General features: G+C 38.0%; 1 protein-coding gene across 8 annotated transcripts in view; it reads right to left on the bottom strand.

Moving 5' to 3' along the window:
- plecb (plectin b) overlaps nt 1-14,822 on the bottom strand; it is a 176,897-nt gene that overhangs the window by 35,207 nt on the left and 126,868 nt on the right. For 6 of the 8 annotated variants that reach the window (XM_056258050.1, XM_056258071.1, XM_056258041.1 and 3 more), the window contains 6 exons: nt 13,174-13,251; nt 12,616-12,708; nt 9,960-10,126; nt 6,576-6,691; nt 4,436-4,542; nt 2,149-2,268 (listed from right to left, as the gene is read on the bottom strand). In XM_056258050.1, coding sequence (XP_056114025.1) covers nt 2,149-2,268; nt 4,436-4,542; nt 6,576-6,691; nt 9,960-10,126; nt 12,616-12,708; nt 13,174-13,251 — 681 coding nt within the window. Of the gene's footprint in view, nt 1-2,148; nt 2,269-4,435; nt 4,543-6,575; nt 6,692-9,959; nt 10,127-12,603; nt 12,709-13,173; nt 13,252-14,679; nt 14,716-14,822 lie in introns of all 8 variants that reach the window. The other 2 variants (XM_056258017.1, XM_056258025.1) reach the window with 2 other exon arrangements.

A 14,822-nucleotide genomic window follows, 5' to 3' on the forward strand; every position in this document is an offset into this window, starting at 1 on the left:
AGCATGTCCATTTGAATGGTTCAGTAAGCATTTGTTAAAAGTGCCTTTGTTAAAAAATCTTTGTTATTCATCTGGCATGGACTGACATGACTGAGGGTTGTTTCACAAAGCTGGTAATATAAGTACGTTCCCTCAGACTAAGATGATATAGCCATTACACAGCCGCCCCACCCTGAAGAGACAGAGCCATACAAACTCAAACAAAGATGTTCAAAGACAGAACGCCTGCTCTTCGTGATGCGGTGTCATATGACATGACTCATGCACTTCAGAGAAGGATTTCTTCCAACAGGATAGAGTTCAACCCAGGTTATTGACAGTGTTCGCACTCTTAGAAAAAAGGTTCAAAGTGGTTCAATGTAGAACCCTAGGGCTCCTGACTTAATTTTAAAGAAGACTTTATGCCAAAAAGGTTCTATACGAGGACTATACAGACTACTTTCATGCTTAATGGTTATTTAATTATTCTTCAAGTGATACAATGTTTACAAGATGTTTATTTCATAAAACTGAATTAAAACGAGAAATGAATTAAAACAAAATTAATTAATTTAAACTAAATGCATAAAATGGTCCCATGATGAAAAAAGTTATCTGTATGAATCACCTTAGATAACCCTTTCTTTTAAAACAGCGTGGGATTGACTTTTTTAAACTGTTTGCCAAGCTCAAAACTAACCAATATTTTATTTTTTAAAAACTATTTCAAGGAGGCTATGGATGGATTTATGGATGTATAGATTTATATATGTATATATGTATATATGTATATATGTATATATGTATATATGTATAGATAGATAGATATAATGATGATAGATAGATAGATAGATAGATAGATAGATAGATAGATAGATAGATAGATAGATAGATAGATAGATCGAATGATAAAACGTTAGATAGATAGATAGATAGATAGATAGATAGATAGATAGATAGATAGATAGATAGATAGATAGATAGAATGATAAAACGAAAGATAGATAGATAGATAGACAGATAGATAGATAGATAGATAAAACGATAGATTGATAGAATGATGATAGATAGATAGATAGATAGATAGATAGATAGATAGATAGATAGATAGATAGATAGATAGATAGATAGATCGAATGATAAAACGTTAGATAGATAGATAGATAGATAGATAGATAGATAGATAGATAGATAGATAGATAGATAGATAGATAGATAGATAGATAGATAGATAAAACGATAGATCGATAGATAGAATGATAAAACGATAGATAGATAGATAGATAGATAGATAGATAGATAGATAGATAGATAGATAGATAGTTAGATAGATAGATAGATAGATAGATAGATAGATAGATAGATATAATGATAAAACGATAGATGATAGATAGATAGATAGATAGATAGATAGATAGATAGATAGATAGATAGATAGATAGAATGATAAAACGATAGATAGATAGATAGATAGATAGATAGATAGATAGATACTAAATGCTACTAATAAAACTAGACACACCCTAATTTTTATAACTGAGGCACAAACAATTCGAAATATCATGAAACAAAATGTTTTTTACATAAATAAATAAAGCACAGCGACTCAAATGTTTGTTTGAAACTATGAAATGTCACATAAAATAAATGACTTCCCCATAAAGCTACTTTCAAGCTAATTAAAAATGTAGTAAAGTTAGTTGAATCCCTAATTTAATCATTAATAACTAAAGTTAGTTACTTCCCAACACTGGTTTTGTATCCCTGTGTGTATTCTCCTTAAATGACCCTAAACAAGTCCCCCGTCCTGCTGAAGAGACTAGCTTAGACCAGTGTACATGTATATGCTGGTCAAGACTCGTCTATCATATTTAGTGCTGCATTGGTGTTGGTCAGCAAAACTTTAATCACTTTCTGGTTGACCAAGGAAAGCAATTCTTGCTGGTTAAACCAGTTAAGACCAGTTAAGACTGGTGTCCAGAATGCAGATCACAGCATATGCTGGTGACCGAGCTGATCTTTTAACCCAGGTAATTCTACAGAAAACCCAGACAATGTGGATCTCACAACAGATAATGAAGACTGCAATTCATTCAATAACTAGATAAGAACAGTAACTAGTAGCAACCCGGACCACACAACAGCAGACTTTACATTAGCGTTCCTCACCTCAATCTCCTCATAGCTGCTGGGAAACTTCCTCTCCTCAAAGATGGTAATGTGATGTCTGATCCATTGGTACAGAACGGTGATCAGCTCATAGTATTCGGTCCAGCGCAGCTCCAGCTCCTGCAAGCGGGAGGAAAAACACACGGAAACTATTCAGGGGAGAACAGGAACGCTCTTTTGCCCCTGTGCTAAGTCACTTATCACGTTCACTCAATTAGGTGTCAACAAGCGTAGCCTTGTCTGATAACAGCATATGAAGCGAGGGAGGAATCAAAGTACCAAAATAGCTGATCCTGATAGGTTGATTGATAGTCTGTGACACAGATCATTTCATTCTCTTTCTCATGATAGATTCTGATGGTGTGAAGGAGGAATCAAATAAAACTGGATCCAAATCCAGATAACACAAAGTCTATGACCTCTTGAAGGTTACAGTATATTTCCTAAACCTTCTATCTATATTAAAGGGTAACTAAACACTAAACCAACTTTTTTTAATTAATGATCTGTAAGACTGGGGCTTTATTAGTGCTGTTCATTGATTCGAGTAACTTTTTTGACATTTGGGTATAAAGTGTTTTAATTCTACAATACATGGTGTTAAAACAGGTTGAACCCTCTTCAGGTTGAACGGTGGCTACTGCAGTTGAATTTTCCTATTGGATGTTTGCGGTAGTTCGTGACGGTAGCGGTGAGAGCTGACGTAAGCAGGTTTCAGCTTACCACGCCCTTGGTACGAGCTACCACGTCCATGGCAGTATAAAAACCGGACAAAAGATGACCAATCGTGGTGATTTCTGTGGTCGTGGCTCGTAAACAGTTGTCCTATGTCGTACAGTGAGAGAGGTTCAAAGACGACCCAAAGATAGCCTGCGATCATTAGATCATTGTTTGCTGCTACGACCGACGTCTACTGCCTAGCCAATCAAAATGCGACATGAAATGGCGTATTGATCAATGTGACATGGCGCTAAAACTTAAAACTTCTTACTTCAAGCTCCATTTGCAAGATTGGCATGCCAAGTTGGCCTCTTTTCCCTAGCCATGACCGCGTCCATATTCTCCTCTTTCACTTTTCAGCGCACATAAAAACCACAATTGCCAAAGTGCGATTCATCTTGCTCTATTTGTTCACCACTGGCACATGCTGATGACGTTTTATTCTTCTATACTAACTTGCATTGTAGCCTACGACTCAATAAGTCTCATCATCGTACAGTCTACATACATGACAAGTTTATTAGATCCATGTCGTACAGTGTGATTTGTAATCATCGTGATTTGTGATTTGCAAGCATTACGGTGTAAACATGGAGGTTAAATAAGAGCCTTCAGATATTTTGACTATAAACCAGGATGAGGGTCAAAATGTTCTTGATTCACCATATTTGTATGCAAAGAACAAATATTAATAATTCATATTTTTGTCCTTTCTTCACACAAAGCTAACGTACACTCTTAAAACTAAAGGTTGACATCTGGTTCCACCGAGAACCTTTAACATCCATGGAACCTTTCCATTGGACAAAAGGTTCTTTATAGTGGAAAAGGGTTCTTTCGATTTTTTTTAAAAGTTCTTCACACTTTTCACACTACATTAGGGTTATTCTATGGCATTGCTGTGAAAACCAAGAAGCAAGACTGGGAATATAATCATGTGGACAGTTTTTGGAGCTCAACAGTCTTAAGGTGGAGTCACATTAATGAAATTTCGGCAAGATTTTCCGGGCAAAAAAGGTCCATTGTCTATTGTCAAGAGCAGAGCGATGTATGAAGCACAGACGTCACTTTCACACCAAGCAGCTTTCTGTTTGTGAAGGTGATGAATTTGCGTGAGCAACTTGAACGCAAGCATAATCTACAATGGGAAATTCTTCACCCTCACAGAAGGCCTGGATTCCTTCCGAAATGACCGGATTTTGCCCATACGAGGAACGTAATTGTGAACGCATCTTTAGATCCAATACAACAGCATGAACATTTTACTAAACTTCTCCTTTTGTGTTGGACGAAAGAAAGAAAAGTATGAGATCCGGAACAAAGCCATCAAGTATTGTGAGTACATGATGAACTTCTCGTCATTGTCAGAGACTGGACACTGATGCTATTTAGCAGTAACGTGGGAATGGGCAAGCCTTAAGAAACCTCATTCCTAAAAATGCTTCATTAGTTTTATTAGATTTGGTTCGACTGCATATTAACTGGACTATGTGCTGACTGCTTGTGTCTGGAACTGGTTTGTTAAGCGGCAATTACGTCATTTTAAAATGACGAGAAGGAAACTCACTTTGGCTTTGCCGCCGTCCTGGACGTCTGGAACTCGTGGCATAGCGTCGTACAGGGAGGAGACGTAGGTGATTATGGACTTCTCATCAGGATGAGGCACATCCACATCTGCAATGAAATGTATTGTAGATCAGTAGAATTCATTGTTTCATTCGGAGTGTGACATGAAAATGTGTGATTGTTTGTGTTATTTTTTTAAGCAGACTGTAGTATTTCTCTATTGTGACCGGGACTTGATTTTGTTGTTGTTTGATTGTTTTCGCTTCAATCTTATGTCAGTGCACACATTATTAGAAAAGGCATTTCGTTTTGAGAGAGAGATTATGAGGGCACTTTTTTTTTTTTTATAATGATGTGTGCAGATAAATAATAATAATTATTTATTATTTGAATTGTGAATACATTTTAATTTTATGGTGACCAGTTCATACAAAAATCCATGTAAAGTCAAAGGGTTCACAAACTTTTGACACTTCTCAAGCTGTTGTGGGATTGAACAAAGGTTATTTTCGTAAATGAAAACTGAGACTAAAGGCCTGTTCACACCGGGATGAATTTCGCGCGCGATATTCGCCGACGTTTAACGCCTCGTGACTAAACAAAGGGCGCCAATGTGAGTGTGCACACTGACACAAAAAACGCCACGCGTTAAAGCGTCATTTTTTAAAAAACGCCTCGGGTTCGTTTTTTGGGTTTGACGCGCCGCGTCAAAAACCATCCGACCAATGAGATTGCCGCTTTTACTCACGTTTCTGGAGCTTCTGAAGTTACAGTAAAACACAACTTGGGGGCGCTCAAACACAAAACGGTCTTGCCGAGCACACATACGTAACGGCGAAGAAGATATACGCCAAGTAACGTCTACACTGCCGGGAAGAAATAAGACGAGGAAGATGCAAGGCAAGATGAATGTAGAGCTGCTGGTCTCGTTGGTGTCGGAATGAATTTGCATGTTCACTCGGCTCATCGTCAGCGAAAATCGCTTGGGTGTGAAAAAAAAAAAAACGCGTTGAAAAACGCTGGCGAATAACGCGCGCCGATATTCGTCCCGGTGTGTACGAGCCTTAAGACTAAAAATCTTGGTAAAAAAAATCTTGGTCATCCTGTGGCGGAAAACCTGACCTGTGGCTGTTTAGGGAAACACCAGTAGATGGCGCTTCATGGGTGTGAGGTGAAGCAGTAAGGCTGCGAGATTAAGTCCTGAGCGGCTACTATTCACACAGAACGCATTTTTGCGTTTAAAAAAACAAGACTCGGACGATGGAATGAGCTTTAAACTTGAGCGCTGCGTTTTTAGAATGTCGTTTCATGCGCGAGACGCAGATGCAACAGCCAAACACGTCCGTCAAAAGCATGTTTACATAGAAAACAATTGAAAAGCAGTGCAATGCAAAAACCTGTAAAGAACTACCTGTACTGCTGTATGTTTGAGATTTAATGTTTGCATGATGGTGAAAATTGCTGTTATTGTCTTTGTTTTTTCAAACCATTATTATACTATTCATGTGGACACATTTCTCCACAACTACACACACACACACACACACACACGCTGCATTTACACTTCATTATTTAATCACACTGGCTAGAACTGACTTGAACTGTTTCTAGATTTACCAGTAGTTTCACTGATACATTGTAGATCTGGAAAAAAAAAGTAAACTAGGCATGTTTAACAAGAAGTATGAATGAATAATTTTTACTTTTATACTTTTAAGTAGCATTTGTTTGGTTAATTTTCAATCTCAAACAATTATTTATTATTTTTATTATTAAGAGGTTAGCACAAGAGTTAACTGAAAACTGTGCAAACATTAAAAGCTGAAATTAAATGTATAGCTTTGGTCTAGACGGGAAGTGTTCTGTAACTAAAATTACTAATTATAAAACTAAAACTGAAACTAAATATAAAAACTAAATAGAAATGTGTTCACAAAATAAAAACTAACAAAACCATTAATGAAAATAGCTAAAACTAAATTGAAATGTATAGGAAATTTAAAACCAATATTAAAATTAAAACTAATTTAAAAATGAAAAACTATATTGAATATACTTAATCAGGATTTAGCTTCAAGACTGGGTGTTAATATCTAATAACTTTCTTCATTACCAGCTTATACTACTTGATTTAACATTACCTTCTGGGTCAAGCAGTCGTGTGACCCCAAGTTTTTGCTCTGCCACTGAAAATGCCTGTTCCAGGTTCTCCAGGTTGGATAGGTGGTATACTTTCGACATGTCGATAAGCCTGGGCCTGGTGAAATGAAGAGGAACAAACCCATGAGAATCAGTAAGTAAGTGTGAAATAAATGCAGCAGAAAAAGTTTAGAGAGACCTATTATGCTCTTTTACAAAGCCTTGTAAAGTAGATTTTCATATTTGAATGTTCAGAAACACATTATTATTCACATATTTGATATTATTGCAGCACCACTCTTCGCAGTCTGCCAGTAACGCTCTGTTTATTTCCTGTCTCTATGAAGCCCCTCCTTCTGAAAAGCACAGTGTGTTCTGATTGGTCGGCTGGACCAGTGTGTTATGATTGTTCAACCGCTTTGAACGAGTTTCTGAAAATTCCCGCCCCTTACCATAATCGCAACTTCCACACACTACTAACAAACTCAAACAGGCCCCGCCCCTTTATTTTGAATATGCCTTGGACGGGAATTATTTAAATGTTGAACATTGTGTTCGTTCCCGGAAGAAAACTCAAGACTTGCAATTCAATACAGAAAAAATGGTAACACTTTACACTAAGGTCCCATTAGTTACGGTAAGTCAATGCATTAACTAACTAACATACGGTAACTAACGATGAGCAAAACATTTGTTACAATATTTATTTTTGTAAAAAAAATTTAACTGTTCATTGTTATTTCATGTTAGCTCAGGTCCATTAAATAATATTACCAGAAACAACATTTGATTTAAATACTGTATTCTTAAAAGTTGTAATTAACATTTATTAAGATTAATAATGTTTTAAACGCATTTTTTAAATTTTAGTTAACAAATGGAACTTTATTGTAAAGTGTTACCAAATATTATACCAAATTTATATATAAATGTTATCATGTTATCATTCTGATTTTATATTTATATGATAACATTTTGGAGTCAGTGGATTTGAATATTGCAGGATAAAATAAGTCATACTAGAATAAATACTAGGCTCAGAGCACAGGTAATGTGACCACCTGCTCCATAAATCCCAAAAAACATCTGTCTCCTGAGGGATGGAGCCATAACTGACATGCCATGAATACCCAGAGATGGGAGTGGCTCGAAACAACAGTGAGAGAACAAATCTATACACTGACACCAAAAGATTCTAAAAACACTAAACCCTTTAGTTTCTACACCATAACTCTACAGAGAGCTAGAAATGAAGCAAGCACCCGGTCCTCTGTGTGGCATGTATGGTGTAAGGCACGGCATAGGATTCTCCAGCGTCTGGCACCGCAGTCCGATCGTCCATGCCGAAGCCTCCGTTGAACTGCCTCAGGTCCCTCTCCGAGCTCCAGTCTGGCTCATATCTCGTCTGAGAGTCCCCGCTGGAGCGAGCGCCTGGACTCTGGGAGCCCCGGCCAGAGTCCAGGGAGCTTTCGGAGGGGATATCCTCGCACAGCATGATCACACGGTCCTCCGAGTCGCTGGCAGAAGCCACGGTACTGCTGGAGCCGGCCCGGCGCTTCTTAAAGGACAGGCGCCTCTTCATGTTCAGCATCATCGTGTCCTCCTCAATGCGTCCACACATGCAATTCCGACGAAATATTTCTCCAATTATCAAATATCAATAATGAACCCTTCTGGTATTAGTTATTCTTCTTTTTCTCCAATCCATTTGTTCCCAAAGAGCTCCAAAGAAGAAACCGAGTTGAAGTTTGATCGTTGTTGTTTGTCTGCAGGTGGTGCCTGTGAAAGTCTCTGCCCTGTTTCTGAAAGGAGGCAGATCCTACAACTCCAATGGGTGTTCCTGGCTGACAAAGGCATCAAATCCTCCCTGTTCATGCGAGGGTCAGCGGGGCGTACCCAAGCTTTGCAGGTACACGTCCATGCTTCGGGAAAGGTGCCCTGCGGGGAGGCCTGTCTCCGCTCCAACAGGCACCACACCTCACGGCATTTAGCGTTTCAACTTTCCCTGTACAACTGCCTTCATTGTTCCCTTCTATTAACACTACTTTCTTATTCAGTCTCGCCCTGCTCTCTTTTGTCCTTGCGTCTGTATACGGGACACACCCTCATTAGAGAAAAACTGTTTTCACTTGGCCTGGAGTGGCTTTGTTTCCTTTTTGCAAAACACTCTATCATGTATTTCATTGTATAATCGATGTTCATATCGTTCCAAACCACGTGGAACACAAAAGGAAACATTTGCAAGAATGTACATGCTGGGTCTTTTCCATACGACGAAACCAGACCGTGGGCTGCCAAACTCCACAAGGTACGCCATACAATTAGTGCACCATATTTCAAGACTTCTGATGTCAAATGCTATTTTTGTGTGAGGAACAGACTTAAATTATGTCATTTCTTCCATAGCTCTCAAATCATTTCCATAAATCGTATCATTATACTGTAGCTTCGAGCATCTCTTGCTTAATGGAGAAGAGCAGATCAGAAATTATGCATAATATTTTATTTTGTGTTCATTAGAAGAAAAGTATGTTTAGAAGAATTTAAATATTTATATGTTTGAACTTCAAAGACTGATAAAGTGATGTGACGGACGGTATAAACTGTCAGTCGTGTGCACAACGCTGATTTGACATGTCTATGCTCAGGTGGTTTATCCGAAAATATGTGCTTCAGGTCAGAAAATTTCAAGTACAAGTTTAGTCAAGAGTGAAGCTCAATGTTGAGTCAGGAAAGAACCAGATTAACACATTTCTATATTCCAACATCCAATAGAAGGCTGCCATTTTGAGTATCTATCCAACTTATTCTTAACGTAACAGCGGGTCATCCGCTTCCACTTATTTCACCCATACAAAAATAGTCTGTTATGCTAATTAATATTGCAAACTGGCATTTGTTATGTTATTTTAATTCATTATCATAATGATAAACACACTGGTTTGTAGTGCAAATAGTTTGATCATTTACTGCACTTTGTTGTTCTTCTTTTTACTTAAAGCGGCTAATGAATCAGAAAAAAACAGGATCAATATTTCAAGAAAATATCAGGATATCAAGGTAACACTTTATTTTTCATGGTCCACTTTAGACATTCTACTAACTGTAAGTAACTTTGCAACAACGTCAACTTATACTACAAACTCTAACCCTAACACCTAACAGTCTATTATAGTCTAATGATACTCTAATGAGAGTTAGTTGACATGCAGTTGCAAAGTTACTTATAGTTAGTAGTATGTCTAAAGGGAACTATTCAAATAAAGTGTAACCTAAAAAAAAGAATGAATCACATGACTATTATTGAACAACTTTAGACTTGGAGCAACTAACTATACAAGCACACACTCCATCTTAATCTTGAGCTTTGGTAAAGAGGCACTTACTCATGTTTGTGTATAACCGCGTTGAAAAGTTTTCCGTCCCTCCAGCTAGTGGTGAAGTTATCGCAGCGGATACCGTGATAACCCTCCACCATACGCTGAGACCAGAGGAGCAGCTTTTCCTTCGCTGACATATCATCTGACTGACCGTTCACCTGGATATCTGAAATCTACCGGCCCAGAAATAAATGAGTTTCATGGATTTAGCGGCATGCAGCAGCGGTAGCAATATGTTTATTGTATAATAATCAATAAATAATTAGTGGTTGAAACAAATCTTAGTCATGCAAATTCATTCCCACTAAATACCATTGACCTCCTAAGACCCTCCAGAGACCCTTCTGAGACCATTCTGAGACCCTTCTAAGACCCTTCTAAGACCCTTCTGAGACCCTTCTGAGACCCTTCTGAGACCCTTCTAAGACCCTTCTGAGACCCTTCTGAGACCCTTCTGAGACCCGTCCACATACTCAATGCATGAATGAATTCACAGTTTGAAGTAGCTAAACAACAGTATCTGCCACAAAACAATGAGGATCTAAATTAGATAAACTTGAAAGCATACATTTATACACTAAATATATAGTTAATAAAACCAGCATTAAACTAGATATGTATTTGCCAGCAAAAAGTCCAAAATGCTATTCTTCTGGCAACAGTGATGATTCTGAGAATTAGGTTTCAATAAATTAATTCCAAAACAAACCATTTGAAAGAATCAATTCGCTAAAATAAAAAAGTCAACCCAAGGTAGATGCATTGACCCGGAAAAGCCGAAAAGAAAGAAAAAATGGCGTGATTTGCAATGGACACAGATTAAATGAAATGAAAACAAGCTTTTGCTTTCCGCACCATCTTTTAAGGTCAGCAAAGCATTGGTCTCTTAAGACGGAGACAAAAGAGGAGAGCCCTTAATTGCTGCAGCCTGGCCATTGAAAAGAGTCATGTGATCGTGGTTGGGTGTCCGTCTGAGTTGACGTCATTCGCCACCGTCGCTTGTTCAATGGCGTACAACTAGCATTGACAGGGGAATATCCGATCTGTCCACTTATATGGCAAATGCAAATGCACGTATTCGATTCATATCAGATTTATTTCCACATATGAATGAGGCCTGAAACCGATCAGAGAATATCGTATATATGCTTATACGTTCATTGGTCATATCCCATTTGTGCCACATGGGAGAACAAAATCTAAATTCACTTGAACCATGTAAAGTAAATACAGCCTTAGTTACTCACACACACTGTTTTAAGGCTAGCATTTTGACAAATGATGGTGACCAGGGGGCTGTTCCATAAACCAAGATTAGAGTATAAGCCAGGATTATTTCGGTTAGTTAGTCATTATTATACTCTCATTCCTGCGTAATAATCAAGAAACTTTACTGCCGTACCATGAGTGCAGCAGGCGTAATGATAAGACGCAGCGCCTGAAAATAGTTCCGTTGTGTTGACGGAAGGTAGCCTATTTTCAGGCGCTGCGTCATATCATTACGCCTGCTGCACTCATGGTACGGCAGTAAAGTTTCTTGATTATTACGCAGGAATGAGAGTATAGTTCCTAGCCATATCAGCCTAGAAAATCGCAACTTTACATTTTCCGTCGGTCTTAGTGCATGATGTAACTAGAGAAGAGTCAAGTTTTAAATAGGAAAAATATCGAAACACTTTGGTCATTTATTTTTGAGAAATGCTAATGGTCTTGTCCACTTCAATGATGTATGCTAAGCTATGCTAAAAGTGGTATCGCCAGAACCGGAGATCGGCTGAATGGATTCAAAAACGGTAAAACTCAACAGTTTAACTCTGGGGGAGTTGTAAAATGAGCCTATTTCCAAAAAAAGTGGAGTATCCCTTTAAAGATTCTGGTCCCCCTAATAAAAATGACATAGTATAGACTACATTAAACAATCAATAAATGGTGTTTAATGTCAATCGGGATTGAATATAAGCACATGGGAGGTTGGCACCATCTAAAACCCTGGTCATGAGACTCTCTTATTGCTCAGGCTACCTCCACAAAGAGTCCTTACACCACCCCTACACATAAACCTCTCTGCCTCTTCTGGACAAACCAGAAGTCCTGACAACTTATTTCCTCTATCTAAGGAAATCAGACTCTCTCCAAAAGCTGGACGTACCCAAGCAGCATAATCGTCTGAATTTGCGTCAGACTCCTGCAGCTGTAACATGACTGTTTTTTTTTTTTTAATTGATTGAGGTGGAATAAATCCGGGTGTGATTGTAATTAAACGCGTTGAACAACAGATTCACATAATTAGGTCTAAAAAATTGCCTGGATATTAGATTATGAAATTAGATTAGATCAGAGACTTTCAATTCCTCATGTTGCCCAAGACACTGAACAGATTCGTTTACAAAATCTTCATTTTCGCATACTAAAACTATTGTGGTCGGATCATATTAGATATATTATAAAACAAGAGAAACTTATTTTATTGCTTGAGGCAGATACTGGTTTGAAGCAAAAAAAGGATTGACCCCGTTGATGTTTGATTTGAAGGTGTAAAATAATTATGACCCAAGTGAACTGGTGATTGACCCAGTTTTAAGTGATTGGCCAGAGTGATTTGGAGCCCAGGAGGACGAGGAGGTAAATGGTATGGGAACTTAACACTGACAGAATAGGAGACCTGGAAGTGAAGGATGATGGTCCATATGAGACCCAATGTCAGCTTTGGGTTTCCGTCGGCAATATCATCATTCCTGATATTCACCAGCTTGACCTGTGATTTCCAGAGAAGAACATCAATTCACATTTGAGTTCAAGTTTAATGTGATAGATTGTCTAACAAAACACCATTGTAAGCATGTCCACCTAAAAATAAACCTTGTATGACTTACTTTTTTTTCCTGTGAAACACTCAATGAGTCATTTATAGCAGAATGTCCAAGCTACTCTTTTCCACACTATGAAAGTTAATCATTACCACAACTGATGATGCACATGTTGGCTTTTTGTAATGCTTTGATGGTCAATTCTGCTGTGACCAGAATCTGATCCCAATTAACTTTCACTTTATGTAAGGGTGCAGCTTGGACATTCTGCTAAACATCACCTTTGGCAAGCCACGAAAAAAGAGGAAAATACAGGTTTGGAAACAAAAGAGGTTGAGTAAATGAGGACAAAAGTTTCATTTGGGAATAAACTATCGTTTTAATTTAGTTTGAAAGATGAGTTGGTCTCGTACCTGCCGGCGTCTGAGGAAATCCAGTGCTATCTGCACATTCTGCAGTTTATGGAATCGCATGCGTCCTCTCTCACGAGGCTGTGGAGACAGACAGAAGCCGGTTAAGACTCATAACACAAAGGATGAGACTGAGGCGTGTCCTTGAGCATCCAAGCTTCCTTTTGAAGGTCGAAATGAAGGAAGAGTGAAAAACGTGGAGAACCTTTTTATGAAGCTAATATATATGGTTACAATTTACTTTGATGGTCCACTTTAGACATTCAGGCTAACTTTGCAACTACATGTCAACTAACTCTCATTAGAGTATATTAGTAGACTGTATAAGTATAAGATTGACATGTACAGTACTTGCAAAGTTACTTATAGTCAGTAGTATGTCTGTTGGGGGAGCATCAAAATAAAGTGCTAGTATTAGCTACTAATCCTCTAATGACTGGTAGTTGACATGAAGTGGCAAAGTTACTTATAGTTAGTAGAATGTCTAAAGTGGACCATACAAATAAAGTGTTAACTCATATATGAACACTAAGAAAATACAAAAGACAAGACCCCATGAAATCAAATCTTTAAGTCCACGTCTGCTAGCATTTATGACATTTACATGTAAGTGTACTTAAAACTAAATCTGTATTGATGATATACCATCTTTATCTTCCATGCTAGAATGAGCACGTCCTCTACATAAACAATGCAAACTTTGATAAGCCCCACCCCAACTTTCTGTTTCAATAGGAAATATATCAACACAGATAACTGAAAAACTGCAAGTGATTTCATGGGGTCTTCAAGACTACAGTATATGACAGAAGTGATGGTCACGTGACTTCAGGGATGTAGTGTGAAAGCTCAAAATGTATTATAGAAAACAACCCAAAACATATTTACCATCATTAAACATCTGACTCACCATCTGACACACCCTTTTATGCAAACACCGTTTTATGACCTGAACACCTTAAACTAGCTTTAAACTGTAGTCCAGACTGCAAATATGTCTTGCGCAAAAGTTTTGTTCAGCACTAATGATCAATTATAGGCATTTCGCTAATAGTCAGGGTAGTTACTTAGATATAATTAGCTATTTCAGTCACACACCCAAACTATGACGAGGTTCAGAGAGATGATGTAATAGAGAAACAGCCTCAGTCATGCGCAAGTGGAATTAAAAAGGGTAACTATAATGTTATTCCTACCAGTGAAACTTCAAAATAAAAGTCCCTCAGATTAAAAGAAAAAACATCCTTTATTAAGACGCAATGTTTTTTCCCCAAACAGATCTTAAATCTTTCAAGTCTTTTTATTTACAATTCTTAATGAATTCTTTTAACAGTTAGCTCTTTATTTTAATCAGTTGAGAAACTTAGCATTGACGAACATAGCTTGAAACATTAAGTAACTCTAGGAAGCGAATGAAAACATGACTACAAGAAGACTGGCGGAAGTGACATCATGCGCAAGCCAGCCACAGTGAGTGACCCATGCCAATGAAGCATCTACATCACTCACCAACCGTACGCTCCGCACAACGTCCCTCTCCCTCGTCTTGACCCAGCAAGAGAAGTGCAAAGAGAGCAGACAGAGGTCAAAGGGCAAAGGTCAGCAAAGAGATGGTGGGTCAGTGTCATAGGAAGATAGAATGAAAGGCAGAG

Source organism: Rhinichthys klamathensis, unplaced genomic scaffold (genome assembly GCF_029890125.1).
Source record: "Rhinichthys klamathensis goyatoka isolate OS25496 unplaced genomic scaffold, OSU_Roscu_1.1 h1tg000006l_1, whole genome shotgun sequence".
In the NCBI taxonomy this organism is placed as follows: domain Eukaryota; kingdom Metazoa; phylum Chordata; class Actinopteri; order Cypriniformes; family Leuciscidae; genus Rhinichthys; species Rhinichthys klamathensis.